The 22,279-nt window shown below is 45.2% G+C and overlaps 1 protein-coding gene across 1 annotated transcript; it reads left to right on the top strand.

Moving 5' to 3' along the window:
* Positions 1 to 4,047: 4,047 nt before the first annotated feature.
* Positions 4,048 to 22,135, top strand: mfn2 (mitofusin 2). Its single transcript, XM_072586424.1, has 18 exons — positions 4,048 to 4,147; positions 4,768 to 4,946; positions 5,485 to 5,620; positions 6,122 to 6,284; positions 6,500 to 6,624; positions 6,819 to 6,927; positions 7,105 to 7,212; positions 8,050 to 8,203; positions 9,419 to 9,486; positions 14,181 to 14,302; positions 14,572 to 14,698; positions 14,868 to 14,972; positions 15,167 to 15,269; positions 17,103 to 17,323; positions 17,492 to 17,647; positions 18,820 to 19,016; positions 19,529 to 19,663; positions 20,051 to 22,135. The coding sequence occupies exons 2-18, from the start codon at positions 4,772 to 4,774 to the stop codon at positions 20,118 to 20,120; spliced, it is 2,274 nt and encodes a 757-aa protein (XP_072442525.1). The 5' UTR covers positions 4,048 to 4,147; positions 4,768 to 4,771; the 3' UTR covers positions 20,121 to 22,135.
* The last annotated feature ends 144 nt before the right edge of the window (positions 22,136 to 22,279 follow it).

Below are 22,279 nucleotides of genomic sequence, written 5' to 3'. Positions count from 1 at the left end.
CATTTTCTGTGTTTTATGCTGATATAACGCTTCATCTAAGTTGTAACAGGGTACTGGTCACTTTCAATTGCAGTGAGTATCATAGAATCCCTACAGTACGGAAAGAGGCCATTTGGCCATCAAGTCTCCACCAACCCTCTGAAGAAGATCACACCCAAACCCAGCCATGTTCTCACATCCTTGCATTTACCATGGCTAACCCATTTAGCTTGCACATCCTTGGACACTATGGACAATTTAGTATGACCAAACCACCTAACCTGCTCACCTTTGGACTGTGGGAGAAAACCAGAGCATCCAGTGGAAACCCACACGCACGTGGGGAGAATATGAAAATTCCACACAGACATTCATCCATTTCTGGAACTGTGGGAGTACTGTGAGGCAGCAATGCTAACTACCAAGCCACCAGGCTCCCCATCTCTGCTCAATTAGGTCCATGGGTCACTGGAGTGAATTGTGATAGTATGTGAGGGAAGATTGAGTAAAATATAAGTGCAGTTGACAGTGTAAATACTGAGAGACTGTTTACCTTGTGTGGAAAACCTAAATATATAAAGGGTTAACAAAAAAAACTGGATGATGGAAATAAGAAACAAAAACATGTAAAGGGTCTGATCGGTCAGAATTGAGCTGACTAAATGTTTGTGAAGGAAATCAAATAGAGGTTAGTGGGAAAGTCAGGATGTGGATCAGCCAGAATCTTATCGACTGCCAATGAAGGCTCTAGAGGTTGAATGACCAAATTCTCCTGTTTCTAATATTTTATCCCACACCTACTGGATCAGATCAAAGTTCTGTTGTCCAGCTACTCAGTTATGAATGGTGGTGGACAATTAACTAACAGGACTGGGTGGCTCCATAAACATTCCCATCCTTCCTGATGGTAGAGCATGGCACAAGAGTATGAAAGACAGACTGAAGCATCTGCAACCCGCTTTAGCTAGAAGTGCCAAGTAGATGATTCACCTTGCCCCCTTCACAGACACCAGACTAATTGGCTCCAGGCATTGGGTGAAATTTAAAATCCTCCCCTGTGGTGGGTTTGGGGGCAGGGATGAGGGAAACACTTAATCAACAGAAAAGTGGTAGGTGAGAACCTAGCTGCCTTTCCGTCTTTGTCCAATTAATCCATGGTGGGAAGGCATACGTAAATGGATTTCATGCCTGCTGCCAAATGAAGTTTTTAAATAGCTTACCTGAAGGCCTCATGCTGCTGAAACTAGTAGGTACCCAATGATGGACTGAGACTCAGCATGCCGAAGGCCCGAAAAGCAAATGCTATTAGGATCCTTTACAGACTTCGCAGGAGGTGAGAGTGCATAATGGAGGGATGCAACAGTGGGAAGGTTGGGGGCTTGTTGAGAGCCAATCCCCTCCTGTCCTTATGGTTAAACTCACACCGCGAGGTGCTTTCTCCCTTCCCACCATCTTAGTGTACCTCAGTGTGCATTGACAATCCTACTCCACCAGTGGGTGTGGTACTGATAGCACCTACGCTTTCTTGGTAGCAAAGCCAGTCAATGAAACCTGTTAACCAATCAGTGGCCTTCTGCTCTCAGGGTCTTCGATGCTGGGAAAGTCCAGGGTGAGATGGATCTTTGAGAATGCTGGCAGCCTTTCCTTGACAGCAGGTCTGGTAGATGGATTCTATAGATGGGAGGTTGGCCTTTCTGATTGTCTGGGCTGAGTTCACCACTCTCTGTAGCCGTCTCCCATCTTGAAAGTTACAGTTGCCATACCAGGTAGTGTTACATCCAGACAGAATGGTCTTGATGGCACACCTGTAAAAGGTGGCAAAGATATTCGCCATCATGCTAAATTTCCTCAGCTGCCTGAGGAAGAAGAGATGTTGTTGGGCCTTTGTATCCAGTGCATCCACCCGAAGAGTCCAAGAAAGCTTGTTGCAAATGATTACTCCCAGGAGCTAGACACTCTCCACTCGTTCCACTTCTGTGCTGTTAATGTATGGGGGGGGGCATGAGTAACATCCCACCGAAAGTCAATAATGAGTCCCTTGGTTTTGCTGGCATTGAAAGCTAGGTTGTTCTCAGGGCACCATTTTTCCAGGTCTTCCACTTTCGATCTGTAGTCTGTTTTGTCGCCATCTGAGATTCGACCGACTATGGTGGTGTCATCAGTGAACTTGTAAATGGCATTAGTCTGGTATTTGGTGAGGCAGTCAATGGTATATGGTGAGTATAGTAGGAGGCTGAGTACACACCCTGGGGGGCTCCAGTGTTGAGTGTTAGTAAGGATGAAATATTGTCCCCATTCTTCACTGATTGTGGTCTGTGGGTCAGGAAACTGAGGATCCAGTTGCAGAGTGGGGCTTAGTCTGAGATCACTAAGTTTTGTAATCAGTCTTGAGGGGATAACAGTGTTGAAGGCTGAACTGTAGTCAATGAGTAGGATTCTTAAGTAGCTGTTCTTGGTATCAAGGTGGTCTAGGGAGGAATGAAGGGCAAGTGATACGGCTTCTGATGTGGATCTGTTGGTCCGATAGGCAAATTGGAATGGGTCGAGTAGTGGGGAGGCTGGAGTTGATTAATGCCATGACCAGCCTTTTAAAGCACTTCATGACCACAGAATTTAGGGCCACTATGCAATAGTCATTGAGACATGTGGAATGAGCCTTCTTAGACACAGGGATGATGTTGGCCCTCTTGAAACAGACAGAGACAGTGGCCTGCTGGAGGGAAAGGTTGAAGATGTCCGAGAAGACCTCTGCCAGTTGATCTGCGCATGCTCTGAGTGCACGGCCTGATACTCCGTCTGGTCCCATCGCTTACCTTGGATTCACACGAAGGAAAACTGATCTGACCTCTAATGCAGTGACTGTTGGGGTAGGTTCGTCAGAACTTGTCGGAATAGATGTTACCTTTCCGCTGAAATTCTGCTCAAAGCGAGCATAGAAGGTGTTGAGATGATCTGGGAGGGATGTGTCATCGCCTGCTATCTTGCACTGTTTCTCTTTAGAACCTGTGATGTCATTCGGTCCTTGCCATACATGCCGGGTGTCTGCCTGGGTTTCTAGTTTAGATCGGTATTGGTCCTTGGCTGTGTTAATGGCTCTGCGAAAGTTGTACTTGGATTCCTTATATTTGAGTGGGTCTCCTGATCTGAAGGCCTCACACCTGGCTTTTAGCAGGTTTTGTATGTCCTGATTCAACCAGGGCTTCCCGTTGGGGAACACCCAGACTGACTTCCTCCATACGCAGTCCTCCACACACTTGCTGATTCTGTGACGGGTGGTGGCATGGCCCAATCAGCCGATTCCAGACAGCATTGGAGTTGATCCTCTGCCACCTCCGATCAGCACTGGACACTGGAGTACAAAATGATTTGAAACGTGGTGGCTATAAAAAACGGTGTGGAAATGCAATGGAAACAAAAAGTTTGGAAATAATCAGTAGGTCTGGCGAGAGAAACAGATGAAGTTTTCGGATTGGTGGTCGTTCCTCAGAACTGATTTCTTACTAAACAAGAACGTTAATTCTGTTTGTCTTCACAGATGGGCTAAACATTTCTGTTTTTATTTTAAATTTCCAAATCCCCCAGTATCTTGCCTTTCTGCCATTGCGGGTCACAACTTTCCACAATACCATCCCACCTGATGAAGGAGCAGCGCTCCGAAAGCTAGTGGATCAATTAAACCTGTTGGACTATAACCTGGTGTTGTTGCACGCGGTGTCCACCAAAAAAAAAGAAAAAAAAATATATATAAATAGGGGATACGTCCATGCCCGGGTGTTAAGAAAAAAAAAATAAAAGAGAAAAAAATAAACAGGAGTGTGGAGATCACATGAAAAAAAAATAAACAGGGCATTTCACAGTTTTGAAAAAAAGAAAGAAAAATAAACAGGAGATTACAGCATTGCCCTAAAAAAGAAAAAGAAAAAAAAACAGGAGTGTGAAATAAGCACTGCAAAAAAAAGATAACCTGGTGTTTTGTGATTACTTTGTACATCCCAACAGAATCCCGTTGCCCTAGTAACGGAGAGATGTTGTCGCGGACTCATGACGAGGTGCTGTCGCAGGTTGATGACGCGGGCTGTCGGTCGGCTGGGGAGCAGCGGCGGTGGCGGCTGCAGACCGATTGCAGCGGCCGTGGATCAGGGAAGGACCCGGCGACAGCGGTTCAAATGTAAGTCTGATCTTCGATGAAACGATTCGGGCGGAGGCCGGGCCTGGCCTGGTATCGGGGGAAAAAAAAAGTGCGCGATCGAGTCGGAGGAGCGATCAGTGTCGCAAGGTCACTGCCCCCCGCCGCCCGGAGCAGTAACTCAAGCCCCGGGTACGGCTGATTCCGGAGGCCCCGGCCTCCGCGGAGAGAGTCCCGGAGCCCAATGCTGTATGTAGGAGTCCTTTCCCTGCGCCCTATCGCGTATCGAGCACCTCACACCGCCCGCCTTGTGTGTTCACCGCGCACGCCCCCACCCCCTCCTTGTCCTGTCCTGTCCTGTCCTTAGGATATTTTGGATGCTGCCTGAACTGCTGTGCTCTTCCAGCACCACTAATCCAGAATCTAGTTTCCAGCATCTGCAGTCATTGTTTTTACCTTCGGATATTAACCCCAGTCAGTCCAGCCTCATTCCTGGCACCTGTTCCCCCTCCCCCAACTCTCTACACTGGGGAACTGACATTTTCTCTGTCTCTGTCCTCCTTGGACTCTGTTCCCTGCTTGCTCCCCCCAGCCCTATGTATCTATCTATCGATTCTGAGTGAGTTTGATGTTCCTCTCTTGTCTTTCTCTCATTGCTTCAGTGCCATGTCCCTGATGTTCTCCCGCTCACACCCAGTTGCAGTTGCTAAGAAAGATAAGCGTCTGATGGCTGAGGTTAATGCTTCTCCACTCAAGCACTTTGTTACAGCTAAAAAGAAAATCAATGGAATCTTTGAGCAGCTAACAGCGTACATCAAGGAGAGTGCTGCATTCCTCAAAGGTAGGTAGTGGTTTTGCTGAATAGGGAGGGCACTGTGCTCATAAATACCTGTCTGGTCCAGGATATGAGTACAATGTAATCTCTGCACATGGGAATATGGCAGTTGCGTTCTGGACTTTGACTCACCTGCATCTGTCTGTTACCTCAGGGAGACAGCACAGTCAGAACTTCCCTCCTCCGGGCCTGTACTGATGATGATTTCCCATTAGCTTCTGCTTTGGATAGTTCGTAAATTATGACTCTAGATAAATATTGTGCCTAGGTTGTCTGGATTGCATGGTGGTGGATAGCAATGGAATCACACAGAACATCCTGAATCACACTTCAATGTCTCAGTGACTGGGGATGGTGCAGCTCTCTGTGCCACACCCCCTCATTGCTCAAGTGCATCCTTTCAAGCACATCCACTTCCTCTGATTGTCGCAACAACTGCCTTCATTTCCAAACATGAGCACTGCGTGGAATCTGGGCTGCTTTACAGAATTCCAGAAACAAGATGCTGTTGCTTAATCTCTTGTTCTTATTTGCAATTCCACAGAGACATATCAGAATGGAGAGCTGGATCCCATCACCACAGAGGAGCAGGTGCTAGAGGTGACGGGTTATCTCTCAAAAGTTGGCGGGATCAGTGAAGTACTGGCACGGCGTCACATGAAAGTAGCATTTTTTGGCAGGTAGGTCATATACATCACCAACAATACACTGTGCTAATTGTATTGTAGGTATTATCACTGCTTTTGCTGTCCTAGACTTAAAATCATGAGCCTGTTTCCAGGTTGTATGAGTCAAAACTGTGGTGCTGGAAAAGCACAGCAGGTCAGGCAGCATCCGAGGAGCAGGAAAATTGACATTTCGAGCAAAATTCATGATGAAGGGCTTTTGCCCAAAACGTCAATTTTCCTGCACCTTGGATGCTGCCTGACCTGCTGTGGTTTTCCAGCACCACACTCTTGACTCTGATCTCCAGCATCTGCAGTACTCACTTTCATCCAGGTTGTATGACTCTATGATTGTAAGAAATAGGAGCAGGACTAGGCAATTTGGCCCATCAACCCTACTCCAGTGTTCAATAAAGTCATGAATGATTTGTTTTGGAAATTCCAAACTCCTGGTAATTCTATGGTGATGTGTCTACACTGTTAGTTTGTTCTGAGTTCATTGCATATTGTTTACAGGACGAGCAATGGGAAAAGTAGTGTGATAAACGCTATGCTGTGGGACAAAGTTTTGCCTTCTGGAATTGGCCACACCACCAACTGCTTCCTACGTGTCGAAGGCTCAGATGGGAATGAGGCCTATCTGCTCACAGATGGATCTGAGGAGAAACGAAACATCAAGGTAAGACATTAGTTGACTCCCATAGTATGATCATATAGGACAGAGAAATGGGTGTGTCATTAGTAGTCCCTGTAACAGCAGCAAATGCCAAGGAACATCAGAATAGTGACAGTTGGAGCTTGCACTACACAATATTATGGAGATAGGAAGAACAACAAGTCTATGGAATTAATTTAGTTCTTTAAGTTTTTGTTAAATTGTTGTGCCTTTTATAGACTGTGAATCATCTGGCTCATGCGCTTCACCAGGATCAACAACTCACTGCGGGTAGTCTCGTGTCTGTCATGTGGCCAAAGATGAAATGTGCTTTATTGCGAGATGACCTGGTGCTAATGGACAGGTATGAAAGGTGTACGGGGAGGGGAGGGGGAGGGGGAGGGGGAGGGGTGTCCCTCAATTTAATCTTCCTGTAGTCACTGGGACACCTGTAATCGCTGAGACCTTCCCTGTGGTCACTGGGATCCCTGTGTGAATACTGGCACCCCTTTCTGTCCCTCAATATTAATGGATACACCTTCTCTCTGTTTCTTTCAGTCCTGGGATTGATGTAACCACAGAGCTGGACAGCTGGATTGATAAATTTTGCCTAGATGCTGATGTTTTTGTGTTGGTGGCAAACTCAGAGTCAACGTTAATGCAGACGGTGAGTGAACAAGACACCATCAGGCAAGACTCCAAAAGACTTTGTTTTATAAATTACATTGTGCAAGACTCGGTTGTGTACTGTCGGTGCTCAGTGAGCAAGGCACTGACGTGCAGGCAGGCATCAATAACTGGTCAAGTTCAAAGACAAAACGTATCTCCTTGTTTTCTTTTTCAGGAGAAGCAGTTCTTTCACAAAGTAAATGAACGATTGTCACAACCCAACATTTTTATCCTCAATAACCGCTGGGATGCATCTGCATCAGAACCTGAGTACATGGAGGAGGTAAGCAGTGTGGACCAGAAACTCTATATCAAGCAACTCTGTGAGAGGCTCTGAGCACACCATGAGGCCGTGGCACTGGTGGGTTTAGGGAAGGCAGGTTGGAGACAGGGCTTCGTCTGCTGCAATGTGAAATTGGCCACTGAATTGTAGAATCTTGCACTCAGACCATTGTGTCTCGAGCCCCTGTTTGAAAAGTTATCAAGTTAGTCTCATTTTCCTGCTGCTCCCCTCCCATTGTCCTTCAAATTTGACCTTTCTCAGTATTTATCCAATTTTGATTTGAAAGTTACTATTGAATTTTCTTACACCACCCATCAAAGTTGTGCATTTAGGATCTCACAAATTAGTTTTTTTTTTAAAAATCATCTCTTTTGCATCTGGTTCTTTTTGCCAATTTCATAATTATCAACCTTCTGCCACTGAAACAGTTTCTCCTCCTTTTTGTCAAAACTCTCATGATTCTCAACATGTATCAAAATTACTCTTAAACTCTTCTACTCCAAGGAGAATAACCCTGTCTTCTCTGAAGTGATTGCCCTGGCTTACAGTGTTGAGCTGTGAGCTCCTTCCCACAGCAATCGGCAGGCATGACTGACAGTCTGCTAAGATAAAGATGGAAGAGGCTGATGTTTCAAGTAATGTGGATGGCTGTGCTGTTGTCAATGTGTGAGTGATTAACACTGGACAATATGCACACTCTGCAATGAAACTTTAATGATTATAGTGATAATTAGGGCATTATTCAATGCTGACTCATGTATATGTTTTTCTCACTCTGTGTCTGGGCATTGTTTGAGTGTAATATTAATCATGCAGCACTTCTTTCCACGATAACAGGTGCGCCGCCAGCATATGGATCGTTGCACCAGTTTCCTGGTGGACGAGTTGGGAGTGGTGGATCGGGCTCAGGCCACAGATCGCATATTCTTTGTGTCAGCCAAAGAGGTTTTGAATGCTCGCATCCAGAAAGCACAGGGGATGCCAGAAGGAGGTATGAAGGAAGCAAACAAGATTGCTACATGTTTATGCTAACCTTGGTTGAAGAAGCAATATTCCTGACCTATAGAATCCCACAGCACATAAGGAGGCCACTTAGCCCATCGTGTCTGTCTCTTGGAAAGATCCATGCAGTTAGTTTTACTCTCCTCTTTCCCCATTGCCTGGCAAATCTTTATCTGACATTTATTCCATTCTGAAAACAAGTCATATCAGACGTGACAAAAACTTTGTTTCTCTTCATAGATGTTGCCAGACCAGCTGAGTTTCTCCAGTACTTAATTTTTTTAAATGTCAGGTCTCAAGTGCTTTGCGTCCTTGATTTACTTAAAATTCACCTATGTTTGTAAGTGACTGATATTCCACAGGAAGTATCCTTTGACATAATCTTAAAGGGCAATTTACCTATATTATATAATGGAGTAAAACTGAAGAGGGGTCACCATACCTGATGCACGATTTTGAGATCTGAATGCAGTCTTGTGAGAAAAGCCTCATGGACTGCTGAGCATTGAGCATGCAGGCTGGCTATTGCGCTGAAGAGGGTAACAATTCAGGCTGTTTATTTCTTTCCGAACACACAAGCACAATCTTCACCGGAATTTACTGAATAACAATCAAGAGTTGGACATTGCCTTCCGAAACCAAGAGACACTGTGACCAATTGCTAACTTGGCCCAGACTGGGCAGAGCTAATGTCATTCATTAGACTGAAATGATTCTATTTCAAAGCAGCTGTTTGACTTTGACCCCACATCTTTATTGTTGTGATTTAGATTAGATTACATTACTTACAGTGTGGAAACAGGCCCTTCGGCCCAACAAGTCCCCACCGACCCGCCGAAGCACAACCCACCCAGACCCATTCCCCTACATTTACCCCTTCACCTAACACTACGGGCAATTTAGCATGGCCAATTCACCTAACCTGCACATTTTTGGATTGTGGGAGGAAACTGGAGCACGCGGAGGAAGCCCACACAGACACGGAGAGAATGTGTAAACTCCACACGGAGAGTTGCCTGAGGCGGGAATTGAAGCCTGGTCTCTGGCACTGTAAGGCAGCAGTGCTAGCCACTATGCCACCGTTCCGCCCACTATGGCGGCACTTATATTTGAGCCCTCATCTGCGGGCTTTATTTGTGATGCCTGAGTTTCTGCATGTCTCCGAGAAGTGATGTGGTTAATGCTGCTTGTATGTTTTGAACAGGTGGAGCACTGGCTGAAGGCTTCCAGGCAAGAATGTTCGAATTCCAGAACTTCGAGCGACGGTTTGAGGTGAGTCTATGCTGAATGATAGGACTGATTCAGAGTTTTCACTGAAAGCCCTTGTGTTCCATAAATCCACCTAGTCTTTATTTCATTTGGTCAAATAATGAGGTCTTTTATTTTGTGTTAGTGTCATAGAGATGTACTGCACGGAAACAGGCCTTTTGATCCAACCTGTTCATGCCGACCAGATATCCCAACCCAATCTAGTCCCATCTGCCAGCACCCAGCCCAGATCCCTCCAAACCTTTCCTATTCATGTACCCATCCAGATGCTTCTTAAATGTTGCAATTGTACTAGCCTCCACCACTTCGTCTGACAGCTCATTCCATGCACGTACCACACTCTGCGTGAAAAGGTTGCCCCTTAAGTCTCTTTTATATCTTTCCCCACTCACCCTAAACCTATGCCCTCGGTTCTGGACTCCGTCACCCAGGGAAAAGTCTTTGTCTATTTATCCTATCCATGCCCCTCATGATTTTATAAACCTCTGTAAGGTCACCTCTCAGCCTCCTATGCTCCAGGGAAAACAGTGCCAACCTCTCCCTTTAGCTCAAATCCTCCAACCCTGGCATCTTCCTTGTAAATCTTTTCTAAACTCTTTCAAGTTTCACAACATCTTTCTGATAGGAAGGAGACCAGAATTGCACGCAATATTCCAAATTTGGTCTAACCCATGTCTTGCACAGCTGCAACATGACCTCCCAACTCCTGTACTCAATACTCTGACCAATAAAGGAAACCATACCAAACGCCGCCTTCACTATCCTATCTACCTGCGACTCTACTTTCAAGGAGCAATGAACCTGCACTCCAAGGTCTCTGCTCAGCAACACCCCCTAGGACCTTACCATTACGTGTATAAGTCCTGCTAAGATTTGCTTTCCCAAAGTGCAGGATCTTGCATTTATCTAAATTGATCTCCGTCTGCCACTTCTCAGTCCATTGGCCTATCTGATCAATAGCCCATTGAATCTGAGGTAACGTTCTTCACTGTCCACTACACCTCCAATTTTGGTGTCATCTGCAAACTTACTTACTATACCTTTTTATGCTCACATCCAAATTATTTATATAAATGACGAAAAGTAGTGGACCCAGGACCAATCCTTGTGGCACTCCACTAGTCACAGGCCTCCAGTCTGAAAAACAACCCTCCACCACCACCCTCTGTTTTCTACCTTTGAGCCAGTTCTGTATCCAAATGGCTAGTTCTCCCTGTATTCCATGAGATCTAACCTTGCGAATCAGTCTCCCATGGGGAACTTTGTCGAATGCCTTACTGAAGTCCATACAGATCATGTATAATGCTCTGTCCTCATCAATCTTCTTTGTTACTTCTTCAAAAAACTCAATCAAGTTTGTGAGACATGATTTCAATGCTCAAAGCCATGTTGACTATCTCTAATCAGTCCTTGCCTTTCCAAAAACATGTACATCCCGTCCTCAGGATTCCCTCCAACAACTTGCCCACCACCGACGTCAGGCTCACCGGTCTATAGTTCCCTGGCTTGCCCTTACCAACTTTCTTAAATAGTGGCACCACGATAGCCAACCTCCAGTCTTCCGGCCTCACCTGTGACTATCGATGATACAAATATCTCAGCAAGAGGCCCAGCGATCACTTCCCTAGCTTCCCACTGAGCTCTTGGGTTCACCTGATGAGGTCCTGGGGATTTATCCACTTTTATATGTTTCATGACAAGTAGCTCTTCCTCCTCTGTAATATAGATATTTGTCAACATGTCACCGTCTATTTCCCTACATTCAATATTTTCCATGTCCTTTACCACAGTAAACACTGATGCAAAATACTCGTTTAGTATCTCCCCCATCTCCTGCAGTTCCACACAAAGGCTGCCTTGCTGATCTTTGAGGGGCCCTATTCTCTCCCAAGTTACCCTTTTGTCCCTAATGTATTTGTAAAAATCCTTTGGATTCTCCTTAACTCCTTTGCCAAAGCTATTTCATGCCCCCTTTTTGCCCTCCTGATTTCCCTCTTAAGTGTACTCCTACTGCCTTTGTACTCTTCTAAAGATTCACTCAATCTATGCTGTCTATACCTGACATATGCTTCCTTCTTTTCTTAACCAAACCCTCAATTTCTTTAGTCATTCAGCTTTCCCTATACCTACCAGCCTTTTCTTTCACCCTAACAGGAATACGCTGTCTCTGGACTCTTGTTATCTTATTTCTGAAGTCTTCCCATTTTCCAGCTGTCCCTTTACCTGCGAGCATCTGCCCCCAGTCAGCTTTTGCAAGTCCTTGCTTAATACCGTCAAAATTGGCCTTTCTCCAATTTAGAACTTCAACTTTTAGATCTGGTCTATCCTTTTTCCATCACTATTTTAAAACTAATAGAATTATGGTCACTAGTCCTGATGTGCTCTCCCACTGATACCTCAGTCACCTGCCTTGCCTTATTTCCCAAGAGTAGGTCATGTTTTGCACCTTCTCTAGCAAGTACATCCACACACTGAATCCGAAAACTTTCTTCTATACACTTAACAAATTCCTCTCCATCTAAACTCTGAACTTTATGGCAGTCCCAGTCTATGTTTGGAAAGTTAAAATCCCCTACCATAACCACCGTATTATTCTTACGGATAACTAAGATCTGCTTACAAATTTGTTTCTCAATTTTCTGCTGAGTATTAGGGGGTCTATAATATCATCCCAATAAGGTGATCATCCCTTTCTTATTTCTCACTTACATCCAGGAAAGTTATTTGGGTGGATTTCTGGGAATATCCTTTCTCAGTACAGCTGTAATGCTACCCATGATCAAAAACGCCACACCCCCTCCTCTCTTGTTTGCCTTTCTGTCCTTCCTGTAGCATTTGTATCCTGGAACATTAAGCAGCCAATCCGTCCCTAAGCCATGTTTCTGTAATTATGATATCCCAATCCCATGTTCCTAACCATGCCCTGAGTTCATCTGCCTTCCCTGTTAGGCCTCTTGCATTGAAATAAAAGCAGTTTAATTAATCAGTCCTACCTTGTTCTCTGCTTTGTCCCTGCCTGTCCTGACTGTTTGACTCACTTCTTTTCCCAACTGTACCAGTCTCAGATTGATCACTTTCCTCACTATCTCCCTAGGACACCCCCACCCCCCCCCCCTTCCTATTTTAAATCTTCTCGAGCAACTGTAGCAAATCTCCCTGCCAGTATATTAGTCCCTTTCCAATTCAGGTGCAAACCGTCTTTCTTGTTCAGGTCACTTCTACCCCAGAAGAGTTTCGAAAGATCCAAAAATGTGAATCCTTCTCCCATACACCAGCTCCTCAGCCATGCATTCATCTGCTCTATCCTCCTATTCCTACCCACAGTAGCTTGTAGCACCGGGAGTAATCCAGATATTACTACACTCAAGGACCTCCTTTTTAAATTCCTGCCTAACTCTCTATATTCTCCCTTCGGAATCTCATACTTCTGCCTTTCTGGTGTACAATGACCTCCTGCTGGGCCCTCTCCCCCTTGAGAACATTTTGCACCCTACCTGAGACATCCTTGATCCTGGCATCAGGGAGGCAACACCCCATTCTGATTTTTCGCTGCTGGCCACAGAAACATCTGTCTGTGCCTTGGACTAGAGAGTCCCCTAACACAACCCCCCATTGCACTAGAGCCAGTCTCAATAACAGAAACTTGGCTATTCATCCTACATTCCCCTGAGAATCCATCCATCTCCTACATTTTCCAAAACAGCATTCTTGTTTGAAATGGGAATAGCCACAAAAGACTCCTGCGCTACCTGCCTAGCTCTCCTACCTTACCTGGCATTAAATGATCTATGTGACTGTATCTGTGACGTTTTTCCCTTCTTATAACTGCCATCCATCACACTCCCTCAGTCTTGTAAATTGCTCATTGCCTCTAAGTTTCGCTGCAACCAATCCATTTGATCTGATAGGGTTCGCAACCAATGGCATTTATTGCAGATATAATCCTCAGTAACTCACATACTCTCCCTAAACACTCACATCTGACAAGATGAGCATGTCATTCTACTAAGAGCCATTTTTGCTTCTTCTAATCTACAGATCCAGAAAATAGCACTGTCTTATTCCTCTACAAAACACTAATCCAGGCTAACTTAATACTTATGGCTTATATTTTTAAGTTTAATCAAGAGACATATATCATTAAAACATATAATCAAGAAAGAACCCACTCTACTCACTACTGCAGACTTACACTTAAAACTATTCACTTATCTGTTTTTGTGCTGTGAGCTCTCCCAAATAGCTTCCTCCAAGATCAGTTATGAATTTCACTGTTCGTTAATTTTCCTAGTTGCACTCCAATGTCCAACGATACATGAATTCAACAGCAAAGGCAGTAACTGCACAGGTTCACTGCTGTGTCAGTTAGCAGTGTGTGTGTGTCTCTCTCTCTCTCTTTCTTGCTTTCTTGCTTGCTTTCTTTCTTTCTTTCTCTCTCTGCCTCTCTCTGTTTTTTAAAAGTGCCGTTGTTTCGACGTTTTTTTTCCAAAGTTCCAGAACAGTGCAACAGCATATAAAACAGTAATTGCTGCTCCTGGAATTCAAGGAAATCACCTCCAACAACTGAAATACCACAAAAAAATCTTGGATTACCCTGAATTTGTTTGTTTCCTCTGAGTTGTTCTTGCTATAGGGTTTAAAGATTTAAGCTGATTGCTACATAACCTGTCCTCCTGTTTTCTGAATAATGTCTGCAGGAGTGTATCTCGCAGTCAGCAGTGAAGACTAAGTTTGAGCAACACACAGTTCGTGCCAAGCAAATCTCTGAGGCCCTTCGGCGAATCATGGATTCCGTGCATGTTGCTGCCACAGAACAGAGGTGCGTACAGAAAGCAGAGGACCAATGTTATTTGAAAGTTTGTTAATGCATCAACAGGTTGTCCATTATCTAAAACAACACACCCCACCCAATTTCTGATTGGGATGTTTCATTCACTGCGGAGAATAAGGGGACACTAACAATATAAGGAATCAAAAAATGAAATGGCAAGGATCTTGTACAATGGAATAATACCACTGTCCTTAAGACCCTTACGCTGAGGAATTGGGTTTAGCCGAGGTTGGGACTGACCTTTAATCTCATTGCAGGGTACATTGCCTGAAACAGAGAGAGGAACGAATGGATCGACTGGAGTTTATAGACAATCAATTGGATTTATTGACCCAGGACTGTAAAGCTAAAATGAAACAGATCACTGAGGAGGTGGAGCGGCAGGTGAGATTGAATAATGGAGGGCGAGCTTAGCACTTTTGTTTTTTTGGGGTGTGGGGTGTGCAGGTAAGTGTGATGTAATGTTCTCTGGGGTATTTCCTCTGCTGCAAGATTTTGGACTTGCCACAAGGTCTGACCTGACTGTGGTTTGATGCCATTTCCTACATTTCAGGTCTCGAATGCAATGGCAGAAGAAATCCGCCATCTTGCCACATTGGTGGATGATTTTCAGATGGAATTTCACCCCTCTGCTGTGGTGCTCAGAGTCTACAAGAGTGTGAGTATTTGGTGTCAGGGTGAGTGGATTGATCCCTGGGCTCAATCTTCTCACATTAGAATCACCCTGTCTCTTGGGTGAACTTTCCACTAAAAGTGTTGAGTTTTATGGCCCATGGAGTCAAAGCTGTTCTTACTCTCAGTATGTTCCACCATATTCTAAGCCTCCTTATCTTTGTTTCTCCCTTCTTACAGGAACTTCACAAACATATTGAGGAAGGACTTGGGCGCAACATGTCTGAGCGTTGTTCTGTCACCATTACAGCCAGTCTGCAAAAAACACAACAGGAAATGATTGGTCAGTGTTGGACGTTTGGTCTTTTCAAGTGTAACATTTGTGAGAAATATAACAAGTTTCAGCTATGTGTCAATGAGTGAGTAGCATTGAACCCTGCTACATTCTGCAGTATTGGGCTTATTTATGATTTAATTTTCTCTAAGGTTACTTGATACTAACCATACATTTTGTCCTTTAGTTGCAGTTTATGTTCATTTAACTGCTCAGGGTTGCTGATACATTGAGACAGTAGGGAACATGTAGCACACCAACTGGGTTTTTAAATGATAAAAAGAAGTGAGAAGTTGGTGTCTGTAGGAATGAGCTGTGAGGGCCGGGATGGGGTGCTGGGGTGTGAGGGCCGGGATGGGGTGCAGGGTTGTGAGGGCAGGGATTGGGTGCAGGGTGTGAGGGCCGGGATGGGGTGCAGGGTTGTGAGGGCAGAGATGGGAGGGCAGGGTTGTGAGGGCAGAGATGGGGGGCAGGGATGGGGAGCAGGGTTGTGAGGGCCGGGATGGGGTGCAGGGTTGTGAGGGCGGAGATGGGGTGCAGGGTGTGAGGGCCGGGATGGGGTGCAGGGTTGTGAGGGCCGGGATGGGGTGCAGGGTTGTGAGGGCGGAGATGGGGTGCAGGGTGTGAGGGCCGGGATGGGGTGCAGGGTTGTGAGGGCGGAGATGGGGTGCAGGGTGTGAGGGCCGGGATGGGGTGCAGGGGTGTGAGGGCAGGGATGGGGTGCAGGGGTGTGAGGGCAGGGATGGGGTGCAGGGGTGTGAGGGCCGGGATGGGGTGCAGGGTTGTGAGGGCCGGGATGGGGTGCAGGGTTGTGAGGGCCGGGATGGGGTGCAGGGTTGTGAGGGCCGGGATGGGGTGCAGGGTTGTGAGGGCCGGGATGGGGTGCAGGGTTGTGAGGGCCGGGATGGGGTGCAGGGTTGTGAGGGCCGGGATGGGGTGCAGGGTTGTGAGGGCCGGGATGGGGTGCAGGGTTGTGAGGGCCGGGATGGGGTGCAGGGTTGTGAGGGCCGGGATGGGGTGCAGGGTTGTGAGGGCCGGGATGGGGTGCAGGGTTGTGAGGGCGGAGATGGGGTGCAGGGTGTGAGGGCAGGGATGGGGTGCAGGGGTGTGAGGGCAGGGATGGGGTGCAGGGTTGTGAGGGCAGGGATGGGGTGCAGGGTTGTGAGGGCAGAGATGGGAGGGCAGGGTTGTGAGGGCGGAGATGGGGGGGCAGGGATGGGGTGCAGGGGTGTGAGGGCCGGGATGGGGTGCAGGGGTGTGAGGGCCGGGATGGGCTGCAGGGTTGTGAGGGCGGAGATGGGGTGCAGGGGTGTGAGGGCCGGGATGGGGTGCAGGGGTGTGAGGGCCGGGATGGGGTGCAGGGGTGTGAGGGCCGGGATGGGGTGCAGGGGTGTGAGGGCCGGGATGGGCTGCAGGGTTGTGAGGGCGGAGATGGGGTGCAGGGGTGTGAGGGCCGGGATGGGGTGCAGGGGTGTGAGGGCCGGGATGGGGTGCAGGGGTGTGAGGGCCGGGATGGGGTGCAGGGGTGTGAGGGCCGGGATGGGCTGCAGGGTTGTGAGGGCGGAGATGGGGTGCAGGGGTGTGAGGGCCGGGATGGGGTGCAGGGGTGTGAGGGCCGGGATGGGGTGCAGGGGTGTGAGGGCCGGGATGGGGTGCAGGGTTGTGAGGGCCGGGATGGGGTGCAGGGATGGGGTGCAGGGTTGTGAGGGCAGGGATTGGGTGCAGGGGTAGGGATTGAACAGAGAGTTCTGTGGTGCCTTGTGTTAGTTAGTGATGGAAACCTGCTGAAGCCTCTTTCCAGTGGATGATGATGTAAAGATTTTTCTCGTTTCTTTATCCCAGAGAGTCTGCGGCCACTACTGCCACCTACAGAGAGAGGTCAGGTAGATGTGTTGGTACCTCGTCAGCGTTTTACTCTCAGCTATGACCTAAACTGTGATCGGCTCTGTGCTGATTTCCAGGAGGACATTGATTTCCACTTCTCACTTGGGTGGACAATGCTCATCAATCGCTTCCTTGGCCCAAAGAGCAGTCGCAGAGCACTAACAGGATACAACGACCAGGTAAAGCAAAGGAAAAGCCGTTTATCTAGTTGTTAGCATATTTCTGGTTGTTGGCTTTTAATCAAGGTTGCCGGAGAAACGTTGGTCAAGGCAAAGACGCATGAGGTGATTTTAGAGATTTGTATTGGTTGTAGGCTTCTTGATTTCTACTGATTCTTGTGTCTCCAGGTGCCACGGCAACTACCTATTACGCCAGTCAGCACCAGTTTACCACCCTTACCCCAGGGGTCCATGACCCAAGAAGAACTCATGGTTTCCATGATAACAGGATTGGCTTCATTAACTTCGCGGACATCTATGGGAATAATCGTGGTTGGGGGTGTGGTAAGTGATGGGGTGATCCCTGCAAATTGCAAAGTCAGGAGCGGGTGGAGGAGTAATGACGTTCTGAGCTGGACAGTGGCAGTTTCTCTGCATAACTGATATGGTTAGACGAACACTAAACCTATGATAACCAATACTGATACATCGGACAGGACAGAGTGGCATTGCTGACAATGTGAAATGGACGAAGAGGAACAGGTTTTGGGAACCTAAAGACAAACACAGCTTCAGGATATTCCAAATCTCATCAAAGTCAATTAATTCCTTTTTGCAGTGCAGTAATTTCTCTAAAAACACCAGAGCCTGTATGCACGGAGTACAGCATAATCCAATAGACAGCAGCTGAAGTGAAACCATTTAATATGTTTTGGTCATATTAAATAAAATGAGAAACATATCATGGAATTTCCTGCCCAAATAAACAGGGCAATAGTTCTTCATTGTCTGTTGGTTGGGAACATGTAGCTGTCCAAAGGCTTGGGTCCATCGCTTTCTGACTGGAGAGATGAGACTTCTACCATGAGGCTACGTTGATACCTTGAAACTACCCACGTGAATTATCATGCTGGTAGAGGTATTTCATGGCTTAAAGGTCACCAGGAAGGTCTTCCTCACTGTCCATTTCTGCGGTGGTTGGGTAGAACTGAGGTTACCTGATGGCCTGATATACGCCTTTAATGTGAACAGTTTTAAGGTAAATATAAACAGATATATTTTGGTTTCACTCATCAGGATTAGGATAATAAGGATCCAAAATTCAAGTTATCTCTTGGAATGAAAATAGTTGACCCATTTCAAAGAGAATGAGACAGTTGCTTGGAATTGAGAAATGTTGATAATTATGAGGTGAGAGTAGGATTTAAGTCACTGACTGGTGTTTGTCCATGATCTCTTGTTGCTGAAACAGTGGGTACTGTGTATACATCTAAGGGCTGTCTGATTTCTCATTCCTCCCTCTCATTGATGTTACTGTATTACCATCCATTCATTCCTTGCTTAGCTGCTTGTTCAGATTGCCTTTCTAATATATAAATGAACAGAAAATCTACCGTTGCCCTTAAGAAACTGGGATTGGAATGTTGCAACAAACCAAATAAACCAGCCTTTTATAAAATGATACATTATGGAAGTGATTTGGAGAAATGTGAGCCTCTTGTCTGATTGTATGTCAGGTGTGGAAAGCAGTGGGTTGGCGGCTGATTGCATTGAGCGTGGGAATGTACGGCCTTCTGTACGTGTACGAGCGTCTGACGTGGACGACCAGAGCCAAAGAAAGAGCTTTCAAACGTCAGCTTGTGGATTATGCTGCTGAGAAACTACAGCTCATTGTTGGTTACACTGGATCCAACTGCAGCCATCAGGTGCAACAGTAAGTGAGGGAATAGGACAAGTGTTGGAGTCAGTATGGAGATAGATCCCATCTTCCACTGCTTTCCTAAACACATTCTTCTACTTCCAGATCTGGGCTGCTGCTTTTAATCTTCAAAAATTCTCCCTCTCTGATTTTCTAATTCAGTTCCCCCACAAGCCCTGAAGCCATCAACACTTGCCTAGTGCCACCTACCTCTTGTCCCATTAACCCAATGTTAATGCCCATCAGTTCCCCACACTGACAACTGTTCTTCACATATTGCATTAACTAATAAATTCTGGTGGGAATTCCATTACAAATAACGTTACATTGAAGCCTGATCTGATTTCACTTGTCATCCCCATTTGTAGTTCTAAACAGGCACCAGTGGGTACTGATCAGCAGCAGGACCATGACTAATTCATGTAATTTCCCCTGGCTCTTCAGATGTTTTAATAATACAGTAAATGCTTAGCTTTTGTGTGCCTGTACCTTCCTTTCATAGCACTGTTATTTGCTCTCCTCTGCAGGGAGCTGACGGGAACATTTGCCCAGTTATGTCAGCAGGTGGATGTAACACGGCAGAACCTAGATGAGGAAATTAAAGATCTAAATAAGAAGATTGAACTGCTGGATTCATTACAGAGCAAAGCCAAGCTGCTCAGGTGAGTATCCACTAGTATTGGAAAAAATCACTGGCAACTATTTTTAGCTTTGGGCACACAAGATGATTATCAAAGCTTTTTGCTGTTCCATAAGGCCTGCTTTCTTGGAGTTTAGAGTCAAGTGATCAGGTACTATGCATTATGTGGTAGCTCTCTGACTCAGGCATTATGTGTGAAACTTCCTCTAAATGGAGAGAGAACGAGCTCCAGAACCCATACCTTCTGCATGCTATGACTGAATGAAGGTAGAATTGCAGGGTACATGGAAGTTGTCAAGTATTCAACTTTGTTTAAGGAATAAAATCTCATTCGTAGTATGGTGTTCCTGGTGTCAATGCACTAATTCCTTGATGTCTACTTGTTGTAACTGACTGTTATTCTTTGCAGGAATAAGGCTGGTTGGCTGGACAGTGAGCTGAACATGTTCACTCACCAGTACCTGGAGCAGAGCAGATGAGAGCAACTGATTTGTGCAAGATTAAGAGATGATTCCTCCATCTGAAACGCAGATCCAACACTAACTACTATGCTGAGAGAGGGTGGGGGCAATGTTGGAATTTTTTTTTGCCCAGAATAATTTATACACATTTGAGAATTGATTTAAAACTGGGACTGAACTAATAGTATTGACTCAATGATCAGTGTTTGACTTTTTACAATGATGCATCACAACACTCAGAAGGAGACCACCTCCTTCTTCATGAATTGGTTCAGGCTTATTGACTTTCACTTGCCACACGGAACTTGTCTCCCTGATCTTTTGTAGTCTTGAGATCCATGATCTAGGGTGACCTATGGGATACTCCACTTATGATTCACAGACCACGTTTTAACTACAGCAAAATATTGGGCCTATGTACAGCTGAAAGATAATGAAACATTTGTATTTTGACTGGAGAATAAATGAGTTCCTGAGGAATGAAAACAACCTCCTGATCCCGTTCCCCAATCCTTACCCAAATTCAGTCTATGTTGTCACAAACTTCTTGATAAGATTCTAGCCTGTAATTATGAGTCCTCTTGATTAGATTCCAGCCTATTCTGAGTACCTCTTATTCTAGGTTGTTTAAATTATTTGTACCCTAAAATGAATTGTTAGTGAGTTTTGTTTGGATAGAGAGTGGGCGGTAAGCCTGAGCTGAATGTAGACCCAGTATGTAATGTTCTCAGTCTGTAAATCAGCTGTGCAGCAAAGCAAGCCAGTGAGAAAAGAACAACTGAAATTCAAATCTGAATGGACTTGGGTACTGAGCTTGTACATAAATGGGGAAAAGATTCTCACTGTATGGGAAAACAATTGCCTGTAATTTAAATTAACTCCATATTGGCAAGTGGTAAAGGGGAATTCGATTGTGCCTATTTGGATATTAGTAACGAGAGTATAATTAATTCTGATTTACTGCTGATAATGGGGTTTCATTGTATAAAAAGAATAGTTCTTCCTCGTTCTTGTATCAGATCTCCAATCCAAGTTGGAGTATCTAATCGGAATGAAGAGTAAGCAATATTGAAATACGGGAAGCGTTTGCATTTTATGAGTCACACTTACGAAAGGTGGGACATTTGCCTGTACATGTAAAAACGAGGAGTGTTGAACACTGCAGATTCTGTGTGTGGATTGTCTGTGTAATGCAATGTGAAGTATTTTTGTTGATGTGATGGCGATATTTCTTACATTGACTTGAAACACTGTCCCAAAGGGAGGATGAGCATTCAAACCTCTAGATCTCTGCTGTGTTGTTTTCATGGTGATCTTGATGCACCCAGTTTTAGTGATGGAGGAAATTCTTTACCCTAAATATTGGTAAATTCTGTGTTTTTAATTTTGCAATATACTGGGAGCATTAAGAACTGTGTTCATTCTGAACCTGTCAATTTTCACTGATAACAAATGCTTTATAAATGCATCATGAATAACCAGTTTGAATTTTGACCATGTACCCAGGCTGTAAAACTAAATCTGCCTTCTAGTTTTATGGACAGAAACACAAGTATTTAATATTGTTGAATTAGCTGTTTTGTGTTCAGCCATTACTTTGAATTGAAAATTCTGGAACCACACTTTGTTCGTATCTTGGAGAAAAGATGACTTAATGTTTGAAATATTAAGCTACTTTCAGATGCAAGTCAAGTTGCTGTTTATTTAAGTTCTTCACTGAAGAATGATGTGTGAGATCCAGGCTGAGGTTTGTTCCAGCTGAAATTTGAGTGGTTGCACAGAGTGGCAACACGAGGCATGGATGATTAGAGTTCAACATTGATGCTACTACACGACAAAGCAACAGAATTGGTTTAAATCTCAATACTTTTGATCATTCATACGCAGTTGGTTTTAGTTTTAATAACATTTAAAATGCACTTTATGTTTCTGCTGCTCATGGTTGCAAAGCTTCCACTGTGTACTGTTCTTGTCATAATCTGGGGCTGGATTTGTTTAAGATAATTGGCAAAATAAATTTGTTTGGAAAAGTTCCTCTGTGTCACTTGCACCTTGATGAACGACAAGTATTCTTATAACTTTAGATAGAGAAGCATTAAAGGAAGAACTTGGAATATGGATAGGGGACACAATCCTGGACACTGACACCTACTCTGTGTTTTCTTTTTTTAAAAAAA

Source organism: Chiloscyllium punctatum, chromosome 16, assembly GCF_047496795.1.
Source record: "Chiloscyllium punctatum isolate Juve2018m chromosome 16, sChiPun1.3, whole genome shotgun sequence".
Classification (NCBI taxonomy): Eukaryota; Metazoa; Chordata; class Chondrichthyes; order Orectolobiformes; family Hemiscylliidae; genus Chiloscyllium; species Chiloscyllium punctatum.
Note: the sequence above shows the minus strand (reverse complement) of the source record. Positions and strands in the feature narration are given on the sequence as shown.